Source organism: Lissotriton helveticus, chromosome 3_1, assembly GCF_964261635.1.
Source record: "Lissotriton helveticus chromosome 3_1, aLisHel1.1, whole genome shotgun sequence".
In the NCBI taxonomy this organism is placed as follows: Eukaryota; Metazoa; Chordata; class Amphibia; order Caudata; family Salamandridae; genus Lissotriton; species Lissotriton helveticus.
Window position 1 is genome coordinate 1,863,242,534 of NC_136061.1, and position 22,791 is coordinate 1,863,265,324.

The 22,791-nt window shown below is 48.2% G+C and overlaps 1 protein-coding gene across 2 annotated transcripts in view; it reads right to left on the reverse strand.

Annotated features, from left to right (window-relative positions):
* The window catches only part of LOC144823915 (malignant fibrous histiocytoma-amplified sequence 1 homolog), a 235,088-nt gene that overhangs the window by 22,436 nt on the left and 189,861 nt on the right, over positions 1 to 22,791 (reverse strand). For both annotated transcript variants that reach the window (XM_078682825.1, XM_078682826.1), the window contains exons 7-8: positions 19,672 to 19,829; positions 10,743 to 10,911 (exon numbers count right to left, since the gene is read on the reverse strand). In XM_078682825.1, the coding sequence (XP_078538951.1) occupies positions 10,743 to 10,911; positions 19,672 to 19,829 (327 nt within the window). The remainder of the gene's footprint in view (positions 1 to 10,742; positions 10,912 to 19,671; positions 19,830 to 22,791) is intronic.

Sequence of the window (22,791 nt, forward strand, 5' to 3'; positions counted from 1 at the left end):
GCCATTGATGAGTCCTTGATCCTGTACAAAGGGCGGCTGCTGTTCAGGCAGTACATTGCTAGCAAAAGAGCTCACTAGAGCATCAATGTGTACATGCTGTCTGAGACCTCTCCAGGCTATGTATACGGCTTGAGAGTGCACAAAATATAAGAGAAGTTCCTTCAATGGCCATATACATCAATAATGTGTATGCATCTCTAAATGTCCAGGTAGAGTGACAGTGACAAGTTAATTATAAACACTGATTATTCAAAAATTATGTTTATTTTTCTTTTTTTGTATACATATAAATTCATATAAATACTGTTTTGAATCAAAAAATCACATAGAAAATCCATCAAATAATTACAAAGATCACAAATCATACATTACAATCATATAAATAGGCGAAAAATAACAATACCCCTGGGTAACAGTCAACTAAACAACTTACTCACGTGCTACCAGTCATACTACAACCATACCACATACTAAGATGAGAAGAAGGAACTGGATTCCAATTAGCTAGATAACAATGCTAATACTATACAAGGGCCACCAGATGTAACAGTCGGCCCTTGTAGCAGGTCTACGCGCGTTTCGGTGGTTCAAGCCACCTTCCTCAGGACCTTGTACATCATCAAGTGCAGATACCAGGGGATCAGGGCAAAAAAAAGGAAAGAATTGCCTAAGGAAAAAGGAAGAAAACAAGTCTGTCACTCAAAATACACAAGAATTGTATATGCAAAAACATAAGGCATTCACTGTTAGGCAAGACTCTGGGAGCTCATCAACGTGACCATAGAGAAGGAATCCTACATCTCACAAGATATATATTTATAAATCTAACTCTTGGCAAGAAATAAGACATAGATTAGCCAAAACTGTGGCAAAGGGAGAACATTTTTTAAGGTCAGTAGTAGCAAATCGTTCTCAAACCCTATTAGTGATCCCTACGTGAGCCAGGATAAGACTTACCGCCATAAATTTACTATATATAAAAAGAGGTAGGCAACAAAGCATAACCTAATCTAGTTCGAAGAAATTTAAGCTGATATTGACACATCATGGCATGTGATGATATACTTACAATATAATATAAGAGTGTCTTTTCAAAAGAAATATAATCAGTAAAATCAAGAGCAGGATGAAATCCGATGCACAGCTTCTACATAAAATTAAAAAAGACTTTTTAGAATAAGGTGTGCTCAAAGGACTAGCTGAAACTAATGTGTATTCCGCAATTGGAAAGCTTACCAATAGTACCACTCACGATGGAAACAGAGGACAGAGAAGCTAAAACGCTTCATATAATGGATTGGATAGTCAAACTGTTCCGTGTTGCTGGCTGCAGAAAAAACATACAGAGCCAGGAAGTCATACTTGGTGTGAAACATATATGAAAAACACCAAGATTTATGTACATGCCTCCTAACAGACCACTCTTCATTTGATACTGTTAATGATCAAGTTCACCGATTGACATACCCAAATAGTCGCAGGATGTCCGTGCTGATAGGGGTTCTCAATGTACTCATATATTTGGAATTTATCAAAGCGAGGATCTCAATTAAATACGGACGGCGAGGGAGCTCAATTCTGTTGCTTCTGGATCTATCAAGAGGTGAAAAATATATAGAGAAGTCCTCTTAGTACCGGTACCGGTACACAGTTTGAAGGTTTCTAAACCATAGCGACAAATAAATGAGCTTACTTCTGTATAAGGTAAATAAGCCATCCAAAGGTAGGGTATAGTTTCCAACACCAGCGACCCTAAAAGTTAAAAAAAAGTACGAGCGTTATATGCATGCAGCATACAGCAAGGGTCTACTATGGGAGAGTATGCGCTATTAGTAGCAAAAAGTAGCATCAACCAAAAACACATACTAAAACATATGGCGGTCCATGCCACGGAGAAGAGTAGTGACTTCAATCTACGCATCTTACAAAACCCCGGGGTGCGTGCACATTTACAAAGAAAGCCCGTCAGTAGCGAGTAGCTCATTTGTAAACAACCGGGCATGTAGACAGCTTGGGCAAGTCTCAACCCCTATCGCAAATATGAAAGCGATAGCTATTCCAAATTCCTACATCAAAAAATATCACTCTAATTCACTTACTTAGTGATTCGCAGTGGTGCGACGTGATCCCTCTACGTCGGAAGAAACCCTCAGCGGAAGATCGTAGAAGCCCGTCATGTTTTATAACTACCGCGATAGGTCCTAAGATCACACGAGATGTTTACAAAGAATCGTAACAGCGTCTCCCATCATGGGCATAGAGAGAGGACTACGGAATAGCGTCCATCTTACTAATGCCTAACAATAAGGGCCGATCAAGCCACAATTAAAAGCATGCCAGAAGATAAGGTCAACACGAACAACAATTAAAGTGAAGATGTTGAATATATAAAAAATACTAAAAAAGTTCAGATCAGTACATATATAATTCAAGGGGAATGCAGAATACGTAGTAGTTTAGAAGAGTCTCCCATCATAGACAGGGACAAAATCCTAAACAAAAAAGAAAAAAGACTCCCAAGTAGCATCCATCTAACCAGTGTGGAGTCACAAGAGATGGAGTCATTTCACCATCTAGATGAGATGGAAAAGATTGAAATAAATTTCATGAATCAAGTAAATAACGTGTATCATAAATGAATCAACGCATGTCAGAAGTCAAATTCGCTAAAGAGAGGGAAATAGAATTCCTATATGACACACTACCTACTGAACCATTTGCTACAGTAAAGACTCCCAAAATACGGGGGCAGAATATGTATTCTCAGTTTTCCATGTCAGATTCCCCAGATGGCACTTGATCAGTCAAGGCAACGGTTCATTACTTGGTCACATACCAAGATAACTCTTCATTTAACCCTCGCTTGACGCTATCCAAATGGTAAATCCAAAACGTTTCACGTTTTTTACGCGTGATTTCGCTCGATTGTCCCATTTTAGTTATAACCTTTTCAAGGATAGACCATTTGATCTCATTCTCTCCATGAGATTTCTCAATGCAATGTTGAACTAACGGGGCTGACAACTTGTTGGTCCTAATAGCGGACTTATGTTCGCTGAAGCGGACGCGAAACTCACGGCCCGTCTCACCAACATAAGCCAGACCACAGTCACAGAATAGAATGTACACGATGTTGCTACTGCGACAGTTTGTGAGAAAGCGCAGCTTGATCTTTTTTTCATTGTAGGTCACTGTGTCAGATGTAATCGCTGAATCACAAGCGTGGCAAGAGCCACATCTGTGATTACCCATTATTGCAGGAAGTCCAGTAATAGAAAGCTGGTTGTTCAATTGAGAATTTCTCGAGGGGGGTCTGGCATGAACCAGCATATCCCTCAGATTTCTGTTCCTCCTATAAGCCAACATGGGGAGAGGAAGTGGAGAACCGTTCTCATCCGAGTTCAAAATTCTCCAATTTTTATTGATAATATTACGAACCTTGTGGTTCAATGTGGAATGATTGATCACACATGTGATTCGATCATGTTTGGTTCGGGAATTACCTCGCAGAAGTGCAGATCTATCATAATATTTGGCCCTTTTGTAGGCTTGACGCACAAGGCGATGTGGGTAGCCCCGTTTGATTAATCTTTCTTTAAGTGCATCTCCATATTGATGGAATGAGCCAATATCTGTACAATTGCGGCGAATTCGTAAGAATTCGCCGAAAGGTATCGATTCCCTTTGGCAGGTCGGATGGTAACTGCCAAATTCCAAAATGGTGTTTTTAGCCGTACTTTTCCTAAATAGACTGACTGTGAGGTGTCCATTGGTCCCTGCAATGCTGATGTCTAAAAAGTCAACTTTTAGACTACTCCGGTTCATAGTGAACCTCAAATTGGTGTCACTTGCATTGAGCCAAAGGAAAAAGGCTTGTAGTTGTTCTTCTGGTCCTTTCCAAATAAAAAAAATATCATCAATAAAACGCTTCCAAACAGAAATATTCTCAAAAAATGGGGCCAGTTCGTTGTAAATATTAGTTAGCTCCCATTCCCCCATGAATGTATTAGCCACACTCGGGGCACAGGAAGCCCCCATAGATGTACCCTGAATTTGCTTAAAGATCTTCCCATTGTATTCAAAAAAGTTATTCATAAGTACAATCTCCAAACATTGGAGGATGAAAGCATCAGGGCGATCGGAAGGGTGTCTCAAGAGAAGGTTGGACACCGACTGTAACGCCCGACATTGAGGGATGTTGGTGTATAACGCCTCAATGTCGAGCGTCACCAGTATGTCTGTGTCAGGGTTGAATGGCAAACCCTCTATTTTGTTGATTATATCCCCGGTGTCACGGATATAAGAGGCATATTTCTGAGTTAATGGGCACAAGAATCTGTCCACATACTTTGACAGTGGTTCAGTACAAGAACCAATAGTCGAAACAATAGGTCGCATTGGTGGATTGATTTCTGACTTGTGGGTCTTAGGGAGACCATACAGAACAGAAGTGGTGGGAGTTGTTCTGTTGAGAAAAACATACTCATCTTCACAAATATAACCATCTGAAAAGGCCACCTGGGTTATTTCTTGGATGTGTCTAGTCAGGCGGTCCAATTCCTTCCGCTGGGCAGGTCTGTAGTGGTCTGTTACAGCTAGCATTTCCAACATTTTGTCATCATAATTTGCTTTATCAAATACAGTGATACCCCCGCCTTTATCACAAGGCTTGATAATTATGGAGGGATTATTCTTCAATTCATTCAGAGAAATTATTTCTGAATGAGAGAGATTAGGTTGAGGGGTATAGGTGTTTTTTATAACCCTCGCAATATCTTGAAGGACATTCTGTTCAAAAATGCGTACCTCTGTACCTACCATGTCCAAAGTCGGTGTGAAGGTCGATGCTGGTTTGCAGCCCGACAGGTTAATCGCTTCTTCACCGGGTGGACGATCAGTAAAGAATCTGTTTAACCTGACTTTGCGGAAGAAAGCAAAAAGGTCTTCATGTAGTTTGAATTTGTTGAGATGAATACTCGGAACAAATGACAAGCCCCTACTAAGTACTTTCGTGTCTTCAGGTGTAAGATTCATAGAGGACAAGTTGTAAACGGGTAAGTCATTAGTAGATGTAGAAATCTCTACATCTTCTACCACCAATACTGTTGGTTGCGAGTCCTTACGTATTGTTGTGGAGGTTGAGGGTTCATTTGGGCATGGGCCGCTTGATCTTGCCAGCGGACGTTCCTTCCCCTGTATTGGCCCCGGGGTAAAAAACCCCTCCCATTAAATGGACGTTGATTCGGCCGACCCCTAAAAGAACCAGGATTGGATTGGCCATAATTCGTATCCTGGTAATTATCTCCATCTGAGCCCGAGGACCCTGTGTCAGAGAAATTGGTGTATTTTCTCCCTTGATAGCCATTATAGTTAGAATTGTGGTTGCCTTGGGGTGCCTCCTGATAGTAACTAGGGGTAAGGTAAGGATAAATCTTCTCTTTACTAAACCACCTCACATCCTTTTTTAGTTTATCCATTTTTTTATTGGTGAGGTATGTTTCAAAATCCTTCATCTCCGTTCTAATTTTTTCAAGACAGATCTTTCCGTCTTCTACTGCAGTTGATGCACTTAGTTTTTCCTCAAGATCGTTTATTTCCTGCAAGAGTGTGGATGCCACATCTTTTGCAGTTTCAATGATTAACATCATCCAGTCCCTGGAGCAGCGGTTAGAAATAAGTGACCACCGCTCCAGGAACTTTTTGATGTCAACAAAAAGCGCAGGGGCATTGCGTACTCTCAAGCCTGAGGGGATAACGCCCGCTTTAAGGTATTCGAACATATAAAAGGCGTGAGATTCTATGCGTTTAAATCTTTTGCGCATGTTCAAGAGATTCTGCCACTCACTATTTCCTCACTATTTCCTAATTGTTGAGGAGGGGTGGGGCCCTGGTATCTGCACTTGATGATGTACAAGGTCCTGAGGAAGGTGGCTTGAACCACCGAAACGCGCGTAGACCTGCTACAAGGGCCGACTGTTACATCTGGTGGCCCTTGTATAGTATTAGCATTGTTATCTAGCTAATTGGAATCCAGTTCCTTCTTCTCATCTTAGTATGTGGTATGGTTGTAGTATGACTGGTAGCACGTGAGTAAGTTGTTTAGTTGACTGTTACCCAGGGGTATTGTTATTTTTCGCCTATTTATATGATTGTAATGTATGATTTGTGATCTTTGTAATTATTTGATGGATTTTCTATGTGATTTTTTGATTCAAAACAGTATTTATATGAATTTATATGTATACAAAAAAAGAAAAATAAACATAATTTTTGAATAATCAGTGTTTATAATTAACTTGTCACTGTCACTCTACCTGGACATTTAGAGATGCATACACATTATTGATGTATATGGCCATTGAAGGAACTTCTCTTATATTTTGTGTATTTCTATTCCCCTCTGTTCCTTGGCCACAAATTGTTCTTTTGAGGGGGTCCCATTATACATGTTGCCTACGGCTTGAGAGTGTACACAGGGAAGGACATCATCATCAAAAAACATATTGTGACCTGTACAATTTTTCAATAACATTGATTATTATACAAGTTACTAATTGAGTTTTCACACTTCCAAAGCAAGAGTAGAAGAGTTGATGCACAAGACATTTGTTTGGCTTATTACTTTATGGAACTTAGACAGTATTCACCTGCATGTTTGCCTTAGTTTCAAAGGTAGATGTGCTCACTCAGTTTGAGGAATGTAAGGCCCTAAAGGAATTCTTGGACACACCCAACTTGCAACCATAAACTCGAAGGAGTAGGATTTAGCATAGTAAGTGCGCTGAAAGTCACAATTTCTTGAGCTTCAAGTAGTTAGGGATGAAAGGCATTAGTAAAGGTTCACCTGGAAAGTATATGGGATTAGTCAGGACTTCGAAGGGGACAGAGACATGAACAGGTATAAAAAGCTTAGGTTAAGTGTGCTTTCCCTGGGATATCACATAGGTAGAAGCAGATAGATGAGGTAGTACAGATACACATGCCGTCACTTGATCTTCACCTATCGTGCAGTTCCTACAAATCTATATGGGATCTGCGCGTTTAGACAACATAAACTGAGGGTTTGGTATTCAGGCGGTTTCCAGACACCCCCTATGCATATGTTAGTCTATCGACCAGCTAGCTCACAGTGCAACTATAAGCCCAACAACCCTACCAAGGAGCAAATAGTTTCTGGCAACTATTGAACAGGACAACCCTCACCCCTCAGGGATCGTGCAAACAGTACAGAACTTTTTGCTCAGTCACTCATGCTCAGTTGTTCTCAGAGAGATAGCTAGAACAAATATATATGATATAAGCACCAGCAGAGAAAAAACATAGAATTCTACCCATTGTGCTAAAACAGGGAATGTATGCAGGCATATAAATACATGGCAATAATCAAGCATACTCCTAAGATACAAACCCTAGCTAAGTGTACCTATGTGTACCTAGCACGTATGTAGGTGTGAAGCCAAGAATCCCCCTAGGAAAGAGCCTACCCCACATGATGTGAGAGAATGAAGGACTCCGTCTTAGTCTCGAGCAGGACACCCCGCAAGGGATGCCAGACCACTGTGTGCTGGAGTGTCTGCATGCAGGGACTTCAGCGTCTCGTGTCAGCATGGAAGGTTCTTCACTGGTATAGCCGAAAGGTACCCTCGGGGGTTTTACCGAGATGTGTCATGGTCCCTGGGCATGTCGACCAAGGATGACGATAGTGGTGACTTTTGTACAGAGTTACTATGCAGAAGATGGTAATCCTGCTGTAATACTAAGAATCCTCATGCATAACAAATGAGGCTAGTTTTCGAAGAAAACCACACAGCATTTATTTGGCACCTAACTAGGTAAAAGGTTAGCACCAGAGTCGTTATGTAGAGCAAGGTAGGACAAATGCAGGTAAAAGGTAGTGCAACTACCTAGGCCTATATTGGGGTACATTGGGGCTTATAACACACCTATGTACTCAAACCCATTGGCGCCACACTTGCCACTATACTGAATTACTCCCTCACTCAACTAAGCTGAAGACTCCAAACCATACTGAACGCACCAGGCAGCCTCCTTCCTCAACATACCACACACACACACCCTTCACTTCGAACAGCTTCCCTGGCTCCCCATCCACAGCTCTTTTCAAATTCCTGACAGATTCCTCAGATTTCAGAAACCTTCCAATGCCTTAGCTCAGTCAGACTCACACACATTCCATGTTTACACAGCACCAGAACAAGAAGTGACTTCTCCAACTTAGCTCCAAAAGGGCGGAATGACTTGCCCCTACATATCTGTGCTGTATCTAAAATGATTCCATTCCACACCAAGCTCAACACTTGGCTCTTTGACTAGATAGATTAATGGATCAGCCCTGACTGCTCCTACGTTGGCGGCAGAATACCCTCCTTGGAGTCAGTGAACTTTACAAAAAACAATGGCATTGCAGAGAACTCTGCACCCAACGCTACATGTATGGGTAAAATGTTTGTCCTGCTTGCCATGTTCATCCTCCATCAGAACTTATTAGAACACTGGAATGTGGAGAGATCCATCGAATGAAATGGAGTGGCTCTGGGCTTATAATGGCTTGTATTAGCCTTCTACTCCAACATTCCAATGTTTGTCTTTCTGTTTCTCCATTTTTATTTAGAACATTTTACCCTTAGTGGGTGGAATGTTCTAATAGCTTTATAGCCCTTGTGCCTTGGGTTATACCTGTTGATAAAGGTCCTCACCTTCATTATAAGCCCACGCCGGCATCTCAGGCTTATAACTGGCATTCAAGGTCTTTATTAACTGGTGTAGCCATCCACAGCAGGCTATAAGGCTATAATAGAGCTTCAATTTGCCGCAGGACAAGTGCATTACAGTCACAGTACTGTACATAATGATGGACAGGACATATGCTAGATTCTCACTAACTACCCTGTTTGTCAAAAACTAACCTTCGTGGTTTATGATGTGCTCTTCAGGGAACTTAGCTAGTCTTCCACAGCATGTTGGCCTTAGTTTCAAAGGTAGATATGCTCACTCAGTTCGAGAAATGTAGGCCTATAACACTTTCGAAAACTAGAGAACCGGGGGAGACCAGGCTGTTGTGCTTTGCGTGGATCTCACAAGGTTTTCTTACCCACAATGCCATGCAAAACTTTAACTTTGCCTGAAATCACGTATTTTCTTTCCATTTCCAAAGCAACTGCCCACCCAAATATTCATGATTAGCAAAAATTATCAAAAAGAGATTGTTCAAGCTACCATTCCCAAATCTTTATAATCAACACATACATAAATTATAATACAAATCAAAGAAGGGTGAAGCAAAGAGAAACCGAAACAATGTGGGTAACATATGGTGCCATAATCTCTGGACTTAGGGGCTTATTAGGATGGCGGACGGACCTGTGTCCGTCCGCCACCCTAGAGGAGGAGGGACCGTCCGCAGGGGCAGCGGCGGTCCCTCCAGTGCAATTAGGATGTGACCGCCAGCCTGGCGGTCACATCCTCAATAGTTTACATTGCGGCGGGTGCTGCTTGAAGCAGCACCCCCCGCAAGGTTAAATATGCATGCTTAGCATTTGCATGCACAAAGCGGCAGGCACCGCACAGTGCCTGCCGATTCGTGCACGCAAATGCAGGGAGTACCATAGGTACCCCCCATGTGCACCCCCCACACCTCCAATCACCCTGGGGGCCCGCAACGGGCCCCCAAAGAAATCATCGTATGCCTTTCCACGGCAGAGAATCCGCCGCGGAAAGGCATCTGTTTTCCGCCATCCTAATATGGCTGGCGGTGTCTGATAGACACCGCCAGCCATGTTGGAGCTTTTCCGCCGCGGTCGGAAGGCGGCCGTGGCGGAAAAGCTGCGGACCGATTTTGAAACCCACCGCTATCCTAATTTGGCGGTGGGTCTTTTGTGCCTCCCCAGCGGTTTTCCCGCATCCTCTGCGCCGGCGGTGGCTTCCGCCTGCCCGGAGGATGCGGGAAAACTGCGATCGTAATGTGCCCCTAAGTGCGAATTTACCAACCCTAGGGTTGGGAGGCTAAGGCACACATCAAACAGAAGCACAAGCCCAAATTAACCCTTTGCTGTAATCACTGACAAAAAAGTAACAGTAGTATGTGAATCTTCTAAGTTCACCAAACATTAGCAGTTACAAATAAAGGAATGCTGAACAGTAGCGGTCCAATCGAGCACAGCCATAATCACCAATAAATGTGATTACAGAAATGCAGGACTATAATGAAGCCACAAAATCCACAGTAGTCATACAAGGACATTGTACAATGCACCAAACATGGAAGAGGAATTGTACTAATTACACAGTCTTCTCCAACCAACTGGTGTCATCTCTGCCCAGTGCAAAGCATCAGATAAAACTGAAAAAAAGAACCCAAAGTGCATTAAAGGACCGTTAGGATAAACACATTTTCCTAGGCACGTCAAGGAAAATGAACAATGGCACAGTGCAATAAAAAAAAGCATCAAATAAGTGTTTTGCATAGCCACACTTTGATCGCCGTGCCTGAAATATATAAACCACAAAAAAGCACATTTTACAAACCGGTTTATCAAAATACAATTACAAAGTGATTTTAGAAATGAAGGTGTTGCATTGAGAGGAGGTCTCAGAGCTGCAAGGGAGACCGTAGTCCTCAATGTTAACAGTGAATATCCCACATGGTAAAGTGCAGTCCCACCACCGAGGTGTTTTTACATCAAAACGCAGTGTATAAAACAGAGAAAAATATGCATACGCACATATAGTAAGCAATGCTTCTGCTGTGGACATCTGGCCAATCAAATTCGTCAGGACAGCCGGCTGTCCTGCAGGGCGTTCTTAGACACAAATGAAGGCCTTGCCACTCCTCTGAGAGCTTTCTGATGAGGGAGACGATCGACAGGATGAAGTCCCACACAGGCCTGAAATCTTTACAAAAAAATGTATCTGTTTAATCTTTTGGCTGATTTAATGGAGATCCTTGCAAAGTCTCTGTTACTCATATGATTTCAGAGAATGACCATATAAAATATTAGTACAAAATTAGGAGACGAGGGTGCACATTTCTGCTCAGGTCAAATGAGACCTCACTTGACCTCTCCTCCCTAACCACCTTGTCCTTTTTCTGTGAAGAGAAAGACATCCACCTTGGCTTGTGAAAAGCCAATCACATCCACATCCATGTATTTTTGAGGCAATCATTTTTCATAAACTTGAAAATATAGCCAATCACAAGGCTTATTTATTTTCGAATGCTCCTAATCCTCACAGGTAACAATTACATACATATCTCACAGAGATGCACTGCTCAGCAACATTCTGAGGTTCCGTGGCTTCAGCGGCAATGGAGTGGGCTGTGACTCCGATGAGCTCCGGTGCCCCGCTGCCTGTTTAAGCTATTTTGAGCGGAGTTTTGGGGGCTGCTCATCATCTCCGGGGCTAGGAGAGACCCCTGGCTGAGTGGGGTGCTGTGCGAGCGACGACGGGGCCCCCGAGAGCTGTCTGCGAGGCGGTGGTGCGACGGCAGGGTCCCGGCGGGCAGTCGCGCCCGCCTTTTTGACTGGGAGGCTGGCGGTGGACCCTTTCCCCCCGCACCCGGGCTACCTCCCCAAGGTGACTCTCGGCGGCGACCTGGTGGGCCCCATAAACCGGCCCGGGCCCGAGCTCTGCTCTTGCGCTGCAACGCCGAAGCTCGGTGCAGCTGCCTGTGGTCCCGGCCGGAGGGAGCCTCGACGCCCCATGGCTGGAACGGGCGCCGGACTTGGAGGCGGGCTCCCCCTGTGAGTGGCGGGGAGGCCTGCGGGAACAGAGAACCTTGGCGCCGGCCTACCTGGAGGTTGCGGTGCAGCTGCACATCGAGCCCGGGACCGGGCTCCCCCAGTGGCAGGCGGAGAGGCCCGAAGGAGCAGCGGCCTCAGGCGCTGGATTGCCGGAGGGACCCGGCACTGCGGAGACGAGGCAGGTCCGGAGCGTCGCTACAGCCGCCATTTTGGATACCAGCCTGGACACGGCCAGCGGTGGCATGGTCGAGTTGAGGAGCCCTGAGGCACTGGCGGGAGGGCGGAGGTGAGGTGCATCCGCTGGGGGCTGTGGGGGGTGCGGCTGAACGTGGAGGGTGCCCCCTCGCCCCTGGTGTTTTTGGCGGGCTGCGGCCTGTCACCCTGCGTCCCTCCCCCTTGTGACCTAGGGCCTGGCCTGGAAGCTGTGCCAGGTGAGGGAGAGTTGGGACCCTGCAGCCCTCTGGAGCGGGGGACGCAAAGAGCAACTGAGTCTTTGCCTGCCTACTGGCCGCCCTCTTGTGTGTCCTGGACTGACTCTGCTGGGGGCCTTGGGAAGCGGCCTGCAAGGTGAGGAGCGGTGGGGTGCTGCGAGCCCTCCTTGAGGGAGGTGCGAATTGGTCCGGGGACCCTGATGATCCCCGACTAGCGTGCAATCCCTGAAATCAGCGGCGGCGCACCGTCGCGCTCGGCTGGGCCTTACCTAGTTGCAGTCTGCCCACCCGACTGGTGGTGTGGAATTGGTGGGGGGTGCAGGGGCCCTGCAGACGCTTGGAACTGTCGCTGGGTGCTGGTTGACGGCGGAGGGAGGTACTACCTTGCCGCTTGGAGACCCTGCCCTTGGTGCGGTGGAGTGGACCTTGGACTGCCTGGGTGGAGGGGCTAGCCAGGGGGACTACCGGCGCCACTAGACCCGGGCCCTCGACGGTGGAGGTGTCCCTCCCACGGCCTGCTCGAGCGGGCTACAACTCCTTATTGCGGTGCTAGGGAAGTGGCATCACCTGGGGCATTGCTTCTTTGAACTGTGTGCGCTCTCACATCTTGTCTCCCGGCCTGTTGCCTCTCCACCCCGAGTACGGCGCCTTGAGCACCGCTCTATACTGCTGGGCCCTGTTTTCTGCCTGCATTGTTTGGGGGCGCCCTCGGCGTGCCCTCCGCCTGGGTCTGTGGTGGACAGGGGGCCCCGGCCACTGGTCACTGAACTGCTGCCGCCTGGGGGATTTGGGGCTTTGCCGCACTGAGAGGGGAGCGAGAGGACTTGTGGTGACGAGGCCTGGTGTAGATCCCTCCCCCGCTGACTATCCCCTTGACCCTGCGGGGTTGCACCCTGCTTGTAGTGGCACGAGCACCTAGCCTTCACCTGCAGGCCTGATCATGCCAAGGTCCAAAGGAGGCAAACAGGACCCGGCGGCGACGGCTAAAGACACGTCGGTGATGGCTTCGTGGGGCAAGAATGGAGCGGCGGCGCCGGACGACGGCCCCCCAGAGATGGCTGCGGACTCGCCGCCGGTGACTCAGGCCTTTATGGCCTCCTTCATGTCTGATCTTAAGACAGAGATAGGCTCCTTACGCACGGAGGTGCAAACATGTGTCAAGGAGATGCGCAAGGAGGTCACTGAGCTGGGCGACAGAGTGGACGGCTTGGAGAAGTTAGTCGACGCGTGCACGAAAGACCAGGAACAGCTGTGGCAGAGAGTGGCGGCCCTGGAAGAGCAGAACATTGAACTGCAGGTTAAGCAGGAGGACCTTGAGAACAGAAGCCGCCGGAATAACCTCCGAATCCGTGGCGTTCCGCTCGACGAGGAAGGGACGGATATTCTGACTACGTGGCGCAGCTCCTGCATGAGGTATGGGGGATGAGGACGCCTCCCCCTCGACTTTGGATCGTGCCAACCGGGTGTACGGACCGGCGGGTAGGGCGGGCCTCCTCCCAGACATCCTGATGCGGGTGCATTACTTTACGGAGAAGGAAGCCATCTTGAAAGCGGCCCGGGACAAGCCCAACCTCACCTACCGAGGCCATAACATACAGATTTTTCAGGATCTGGCTCCTAACACCCTGCGTCGGAGAAGACCTTTTCGGCCGGTGACAGAGAAGTTGAGAGCTCTCAACATTGCTTACCAGTGGGGCCACCCCTTTGCCCTTATCTTTCGCTGGGAGGACAAGCGCAGGGTCATCCGGTCCTACCATGAGGCAGCGCAACTTCTCAAGATGCCGGAATCGCCGACCCACAGCCCGTCACGATCACGTCACCAGGAGAGAGTCCCTGCTCGCCCGGACTGGACCAAGGTTCGGCGATATCGTCGATCCCCTCCGGTGAATGAGAGATCCGCGTCGCAGGCCAAGCAGGACATCATAGCGCACATCCGCTCTCTTGAGGGTGACCGAGATGGCCAGTCCTCCAATCCGCCCACCCCATGACCTGGACCTTGTTCGGACATATTCTTCCGTGGCTCCTCCTGGCACTATGGGGCGCTCCTTTGCCTCCTGCCTTGCGATACTGTCTTGACATGCTGCCTACACAGACACTCCTTGCGACGCCTGGACTCCCTTACTTTGCTGCTGTCGCCGGCCAGGACACCAGTCTCCTCGTAGCGCAGGCGATCTGCACCGCCGTGACGTCCTGCCCTGGCCTGCACTTGGGGACTCCGCTGCCCCTGCCTTCAGCGTGCGGGCCCCCTCCGGTGCCGCTCCCGTGGTGGACCTAGACCTGTAGGGGCTCTACTTGAAGTACAACGACTGGTTCGCCATGAGGGGCCGAGTGATGGCCGCTGATATGCCCAACTGCTCTGCCCAGCTATGCGGTGCACCTGATCTTGGTTCGAGCAGCGGGGCTGCCGGGGTCGAGGTTTCCTATCCTACTTGTGGGTACCCCCTGTACTGCCCCATAGGGAGTGACATTCCTGAGTGCGTCCAAACCCTTGGGTAGAGGATGCCTGGTGACTGGGGTAGTCCGAAATGACCCTGTTGGCCTTTGTTGCCCTTGGTAAATGCGAGGCGTGCTTGGCCTCCTGTTGTTCCCTCTCTTCCTCTCTTTCTCTTCTTCTCCTCTCTTTTGCTTTCCTTCCTTTGGCCTTCCTCTCTTTCCCTTTCCTTTGGGGTGGCGGCTACCACCTGGGTGGGGAGGGCGAATCCTTTGGCAGGCTCCTATGGTCGCCTTTCCCTGCGCTGGTGGGTGCGGGGAACGTGGGCGGATCCTGCTCACCACTTGCTATGGCTGCGACTGTGCCTAGAACCCTGAAGGTTTTGTCACTTAACGTTAAGGGCCTGAACTCCCCTAATAGGCGCAAGCAGGTTTGGCGCTATCTCCTCCAACAGCAACCCGACATTATTTATCTTCAGGAAACCCACCTACTGCAGGGACACACACACCGCATAGCCCACCCCAAGTACCCTCTTCAGTTCTGGGCAGCTGCGGACACTAAAACTGCGGGGGTGGCCATACTATGCAGAGCTGGCTTCACGCGGGGAGACTCCAGACCCTATAAGAGTGGGGATGGGCGCTTCCTCAAGGTCACGGTATATGCGGGCGGGCGCAGGTTCACTTTGTGTAACGTGTATGCTCCTAACCAGTTGCAGGACCGATATCTTCAGACACTCCTGAGGGAACAGATACCTTGTGGAGACCCGCACATGATACTGGGAGGGGACTTCAATCTAGTGTGGGAACCTGACCTGGATCGTTGTGGTGCTGCATCTAACGCTTCCGGGGTGATGTCCTCTGCGCTGCGCAAGCAGATTGCAGACTTAGGCCTACTAGACGTGTGGCGCTATCACAACCCGGATCTAAGAGATTATTCATTCTATTCACACTCCCACAGGTCTTACTCCCGTATCGATTTCCTCTTTGCGTCGCTGGCGATGCTCCGAGACACGTTGAGAGCCTCCATCTCGGACATTTCTCTGTCGGATCATGCCCATGTGGAAATGTACCTCCAGGACCCGGCGGCGCGTCCCGTGCGTGTCGCCCGTTGGCCTTTCCCACCGAGCGTCCTTCGAGACGCCGACGATGTGGATAGCATTCGGGAAGCGATAGACGCCTATTTTGCCTCTAATGACACCCTGGATATGTCTTTCCCAGTGGTTTGGGACGCCTTCAAGGCCACGATTCGGGGGCACATCACCTCCCTGGCGATTGCACGGAGGAGCGCTGCCTGCAAACTGGAGGCTGATTTGGCAGTGGACATTAAGAAGGCCGAGAGGCAGGACCGGGAGTGGTCGTCGCGAGACACTAGGAGGAGATTGGCCACTCTCCGAGGGCAACTCAGACTTCTGCGCACCAATAAGGCAGAAGGTGCCTTGTTGGCCCTGAAGCAAAAGTACTTTGAAGATGGCGACAAAGTAGGCCGACTGCTGACGGGAAGGCTGCGAGCACGCGCTGCCAAGGCTCACATAACTAGTATCCAAATGCAGGACGGATCGAAAGTAGTCTCGGAGAAATCCAAGCAGGCTGCATTTGTGGACTACTATACCTCTCTGTACGGGAGAGAACCTGTCTCGGTGGATGCGATGGCGGCCGTCCTGGATGACTACGAAGGACCGACGATACCAGCTGGGAACGCGACGGAGCTGGAAGGCTCCATTACGGAGGATGAGGTCACGGCGGCGTTTAAGGACTTTCCTTTGGGGAAGACGCCGGGTCCGGATGGCCTGCCGCTATCTTTCTTTCGCACATTTCAGACTCAGCTTCGGCCTTACCTCCTGCGGCTGTTCAACTCTTTCTCTGAAGAGGTGGGTCCATCCCCTGACATGGGCATGGCGGAGATAGCGTTAATACCGAAGCCCGGGAAAGACCCCGCACTGTGTGCGTCCTACCGCCCTATCGCCTTGCTTAATACGGATCTCAAAATATACACTAAGCTCTTCGCCCAACGGCTAGACCCTTATATGCAATGGCTTGTGGACCCCGACCAGGTCGGATTTATCCACGATCGCCAGGGGGCAGATAATGTTCGCAAACTTGCGCACCTTGTAGGGAAAGTGCGACATTGGAAAATCCCGGCCTGCCTTCTCTCTCTGGACGCAGAGAAGACGTTCGATCGGGTGGACTGGGCCTTCCTCAGGGCGGTCCTTCGTAAACTCGGGCTGGGTCCGAAGATGATTGCAAGGATCATGGCTCCATATATAGGGCCCCAAGCTCGAATTTGGGTCAATGGAGACTTAACACTGCCACTAGCGATCCACAGGGGCACTAGACAGGGGTGCCCTCTCTCGCCCCTCCTATTCGTCCTTGCAGTGGAACCCCTCGTGGAGCTGATACGGCGTGACTCGCACATCCACAGGATAGCGCACGGTGGGCGGGACAACAAGGTGGCGCTGTTCGTGGATGACCTGATCCTTACTCTCATGCGCCCGCGGGAATCCTTGCCGGCTGTCCATAGGGTGCTCTGTCTCTTCGAGAGAGCTTCCGGCCTCAAGATCAACCACGACAAGTCCTGGGCTCTTAATCTTACCATCCCGGCAGAGGATCTCTCCACCCTGAAGGGGATTGTGCCCTACCAGTGGGCTGAGCGCCATATCAGATATCTGGGCCTCACCCTGACCCCCTCCCTAGATGACTGGACCTCTGTCAATTGGCGTGCCTGCCGAAAGGAGATCCTGGAGGACCTGCGGCGGTGGAAACCCCTGATGTTGTCCTGGTTGGGCCGCCTCCACGCAGTCAAAATGTCGATCCTCCCCAAAATTCTCTACGTGTTCCAATGCCTCCCCACTCCAATCCCGCTTCACTGCATACGCAGCCTACAACGCGAGCTCACATCTTTTATCTGGGGTGGTAAACGTTCCCTTTTCTCCCAGAAAATTCTCATGGCTCCGCGAGACAGGGGAGGACTAGCTTGCCCTAACCTGGTCCACTACTACTGGGCTGCGCACCTCCGATTTGTTATAGAATGGGGGGTGAGAGAGAGTGAAAAAGGGTGGCTACACATGGACAGGGCGGTGACGGGGCGTACCATTTGGGACCTGCCGTGGCTCCATCGAGCGGCCCGCTCCAGAAGTGCCTACCTTGCAGTGCCCACGAAAACGGTGCTGGATATCTGGGATGCCACCTCTGTACCCAGGGGTCTTACTACGTTCCCGTCTCCGCATACCCCCATAGCGGCAAACCCTCACTTCCCGCCGGCCTATCAAACTCGGGCATTTGAGAACTGGGTGCAGGGGGACTGTAGGGTGCTCTGCGACCTGTTTGACGGGGGCTCATTTAAATCATTCGATTAATGTCGTGAGGAGTTCCTCTTGCAGCCCACCGCACGGCTGCAATATGCCCAACTGCGACATTGGGCCTCCGATGGCGATACGTACCGAGCTGAAAGAATAAACGGAGATGCACGTACCGAGCTACCACACGCGCCTTCACCCCTTTCGAACGCCTGCCGCGCACCCTCAGGGGCTTAAAACGGCTGGTCTCCCAGATCTAGCACATTCTACAGCATCCACCACTCACACCCATCCACCCGTATCAGCGCCAATGGCAGATAGCGGTCGATACGGACATTACGCCCTCGCAGTGGGATGCGGTGTGGAGAGACATCCCCAAGGTATATCGGAGCATCCCGCAGAGGGAAAATGCTTATAAACTTTTAACTCAATGGTATTACACTCCCCTGCGGCTTCATAAGATGTTCCCCAATGTTTCGCCACTGTGCTGGAGGTGTCGAGCTGCGACGGGGGACTTTGTGCACATATGGTGGGCATGCCCGCTCCTCACTGTCTCCTGGAAGGAGGTCCTTAGCCACATACGGGGGTGTTGGGGTTCCCCTTGCCTGAAGCCATAGGTACGATCCTGTTGGGTGTCAGGCCGCCAAACCTTACGGCCCTCACCCGTAGTGACTGGATTGTAACGCCACACATGCTAGGTGCGGCCAAACAGCTCATAGCCTTGTATTGGAAGAAGAGTGAAACACCTCCCATAGCTTCCTAGTTTGTACGGCTATGGCACGTCTTGGCAATGGAGCTTCTCACGGCGCAGCTACAGTTGCGTCACACTCGCTTCGAGTCAGTTTGGAAGCCCTTAGTGCGCTACCTGTGCTCAATGGAACATGCACGACACATGCCCACTAGGCTCCGGACCCTACATCTCTTTGAGGACGCTGTCGTCCCTACAGATCCCACTAGGTTGCTCCCATAGACGACCTCCATAACATCTGAGCTCTAGAGGCCGACCCTCACTGCCTGATGCCACCCCTCAACCACGGACCAGCCCACCCACCCTGATAGCGCGCCATCTCCTCTATCTCCTGTCTCTGGTCTCTTTCTTCTTTTCTTTCCTTTTTCTCTCCTTCCTCTGTAGCTCCTCTCTGTGTTCACGGACCTCTGTTGGGTCGTTCATACGTGTTGGGTTTGTTGACTTCCCACCTGCCCTCCCTGATCCGTCTTTGGGGCCCTACTAACGCTGAACAACTTTAACAGCTCATCCTAAGCCACGCGGCCGGCCCCCTTGGGGTTGTAGGCAAGGCGCTGTGTTAGACAATCTGACTACGCAAAATTCATTGCACATTCTTCGCGGCCGGCCTCGGATAGAGGTTGTAGGCTTAACGCTGTGTTATTGTGCCCCATCCAGGGGTTTTGTTCCAAAATAAAACAGACTTGTAACAAAAATTACTCTACCTCAATTTACAGATTAGGTGGGCTTGTGGAGGTTGGCTCACAGAGCTCCATTGCTGCCCTGGAGGGGACATCTTTAGGAAGTGGTAGCAACATTTATGTTAATACCTTTAATAATGAAGGCTGTTTACAATGGTTTCATTTTTACACTGTTATCATGGAACTGAATTATGGCAGGAAGACATTCCCACAGCCAACTAGACTATTAATTTTTACCTCGACCACCAGTGTGAAAGTATTTGTACTGCGCACCAAGTTTATGCTCTCTTCAGGCAAAGCCATTCCTGTTGGCAGACCACAAGTCCTTACCAGGCTTCTTGTACGGCTTCCTACCCCGGATCTCAATGTAGCTATCGCCCTTTGCATTGTTCTCCTTGATCAGCAGTGGTTTGCCATTGCTCACTAGCAGGAACATTATTCTTCCAACCCAATTGGTTTTGTAGAAAGAGCAAGATTTGACCATCAGCCTAGAAGACACAAAGCAGAGATTAAGGCACAAATGTGGTGAAGTGATCAATGCACTTGTTTGGTGTGCCAGTATAACATACTTTTATTTCACTGAGATAAGAAAGAATCAATAAAAGACTCATAGCACAAATCAAGGCATCCTATTGAACAAGCTCTCAACAGAAAGAGATCACAGTATGATTTCTGGCGTACATGTATAAGTGCACTTTTCATAGGTTGTATCCAGCAGCACAGAAAAACCAAAGGAAATGATGGACGGAGCGTTGACAATACAAGCACTCACCCCCAGTCAACTGATCTGGGTTTAATCCATCACTGTTCTTTAGCCCACTCTGCCACCCCAGTTCAGACATGGCCATATGCAAATCAGTCTGACCCTGTGCCTCATGGGAACAGTCCAGTCCGAACTGCCAAGCCATGCCTTCCCTGGACCGGAAACAAGCTACTAGCCCACTCTGCCACCCCAGTTCAGACATGGCCATATGCAAATCAGTCTGAACCTGTGCCTCACGGGAACAGTCCAGCCCGAACTGCCAAGCCATGCCTTCCCTGGACCGGAAACAAGCAGCACAGCACTGTTTATGGCACCCAGTAATTACCAGGTGTGTTAAAGATGGCAACCTATATTAACTTTCAACAGGTCAAACCTGATGATATTTAATAAGGGGAAAATTAACCCGTATGTATCAGGACAGGCTGATATTGGTGGTAAAAGCACCAACATCTGCATGTTATTACCTAAACATATTCTAATGTGACAACACATCAAATAATCTTCAAACACCTTTGCATCAGGTTTGATCAGATGCGATAATTATTTCATCCAACACTGGCCACTAGTAATCACGCCCTAAGAGAGTAAAGCATAATGGGTAGTTATTAGCCTGGTCAGAGAGCCAGCCACTGTAAGGGTTCAGAATCATGCACTCTTAACAGTGGTGGTTGGTATTTGAAGGCGCGGGGGTCAGGTTACAGGCGTGAGGGGTGGAGGGAATAAAATAAAAATGAAAATACACACTTACCTGTCTGCCGCTGCTGCCTCCTCTCAGTCCTCTTCCCTGCTTCCAGGGTAGGTAGCAGGATGCACCCAGCTCCCAGCCTCCCAGTAGCCAATCACAACGCTGTAAGGAAGCTTGGTGATTGGTCTGAGCACCGTGGCTCGGCACTCAGCAAGAGAATGGGAGACTGGGCATGTTCTCTCTGTAGGCTGTAATGCAGCCTTCATGGAGAACATGCGAAGTGCACATGACGGTTTGGTGGGCCCGTGATGGCCGTCCAAAGCATCCTGCGCACTTGGAGTGGGCAAACCCCTTCTCCACTGCCCTGCTCTGCAAGTAGAGCAGCCCCACCCCGACCAAGCTGGTGAGTTATTAACATTTTATATTTTCCTTTTTCAACCTGCTCAGTGGGGCGATGCTCCTCCACCTTAGCGGAAGAGCCTCCCCTGACTCTTAACTCTGGCTCCAAGACAATATTTATTAAAAAAACATTCCTATATATGAGCCTTGGGATAGCTTGATGATATACTGCAGAGCGAAAGTGTTAGCTGTCAAGGACCTGTTACTGAACCATGAGTTAGTTGAAATCTAGACTGCATTTTACTACAATGTTTGAAACTTTGAGAATTCTAGATATTAAAGCTGAATATAACTCATGCTAATCAGGATGGAAAACAATTATTCTACAATGCTTATGGAGCATATCAAATTAAAAAGTAAAAATTACTTGACTGAACAACTCAATATGACCACATTTTTACAATGGGCTTTTGATTAATAGTTAACATTAACCAATACTGCGTCACAGAACCACTGCAAATTTAAAGTAGAGGAGCCTTTCTGGCATATTTGAAATGGAGCGAAGCTTGCACCAAGGACTCCCCCAGGTTGACAAAAAAAGCCTGACAAACTGCTGAATTATGAGTGAGGTTGGAAGGTACAGTGAGTCAGGATGCTTTGCTTTCAAAGGTAATTCAATGGCGTGTCTGACGATGTAATGGAAAATCCAGAGCTTTATTAAGATCCACAAGTACACCTGATAATTATAAAATAAATGTATTTAGTTTCCATCTTTTTCGGAAAAATTGTCCCCCATGACAGACAATAGAAGCAAGAGTCAGTTACACTGGGACGAAGGGATAGACAATTTCTATCATTAGGAAGGGTCAAATCAAGAAAACATGTTAGCACAAACATTAAAATGAGATACAGGTGCACAAACTTTCCACACAGTAAATGTTATTCAAGACAACACAAGCACCTTTGAGCTCTATGCAGAGCAGAAATGTTAACTGCTGATCATTTTGTTGACTTTGGTGAATATTGGTCATAAATGAAGCCGGAGACTATATTGATTAACTTCTTTGACCTAAGCAGCACTATTCAAGTTGAGTTGGGGAGCACTGTGCTGAGCAGTGAATAGGCATAATATAAAGTAACAATCTCATTGTGAAAGATAACATCAGATGAGTAGGTCTATTGTGATGTGCTGTAGAATCACATCAAACAAATATTTTAAGAGTATTTAGACATTGCACAATACAAGGGGGAGAGGAATATTCTTTTCCTATTACACAGACCTGACTTGAAGCTCTTGGACAAAAGTTTGTCACGTGTGCAAGCATTTGTCTATGGAAAGCATCTTGACTAAACATGCCGAGGGTGGCAAGAGCAAGTGGTGGAGGACAGAATGTAGGAGGAGACAATTCTGTCAAAAGCACTTTACAATAGGAACTGAAAGAAATAATACTAAATGATCAATAAGGATATTAATCTATTTGATCATTATTTGGTCACATTAAGTCCACATCAGGAATATTTTGCATGAGGCCCAATTTTAGTGTACAAATACTATAGGTTTTGCTGTTGTATGTTACATTTCTGAGTAGCATACCCTACAAACACTAAGGGCCCTATTACGAGTTTCCACCGCCCAACCGCTCGACACACGGTTTGCAGTCCC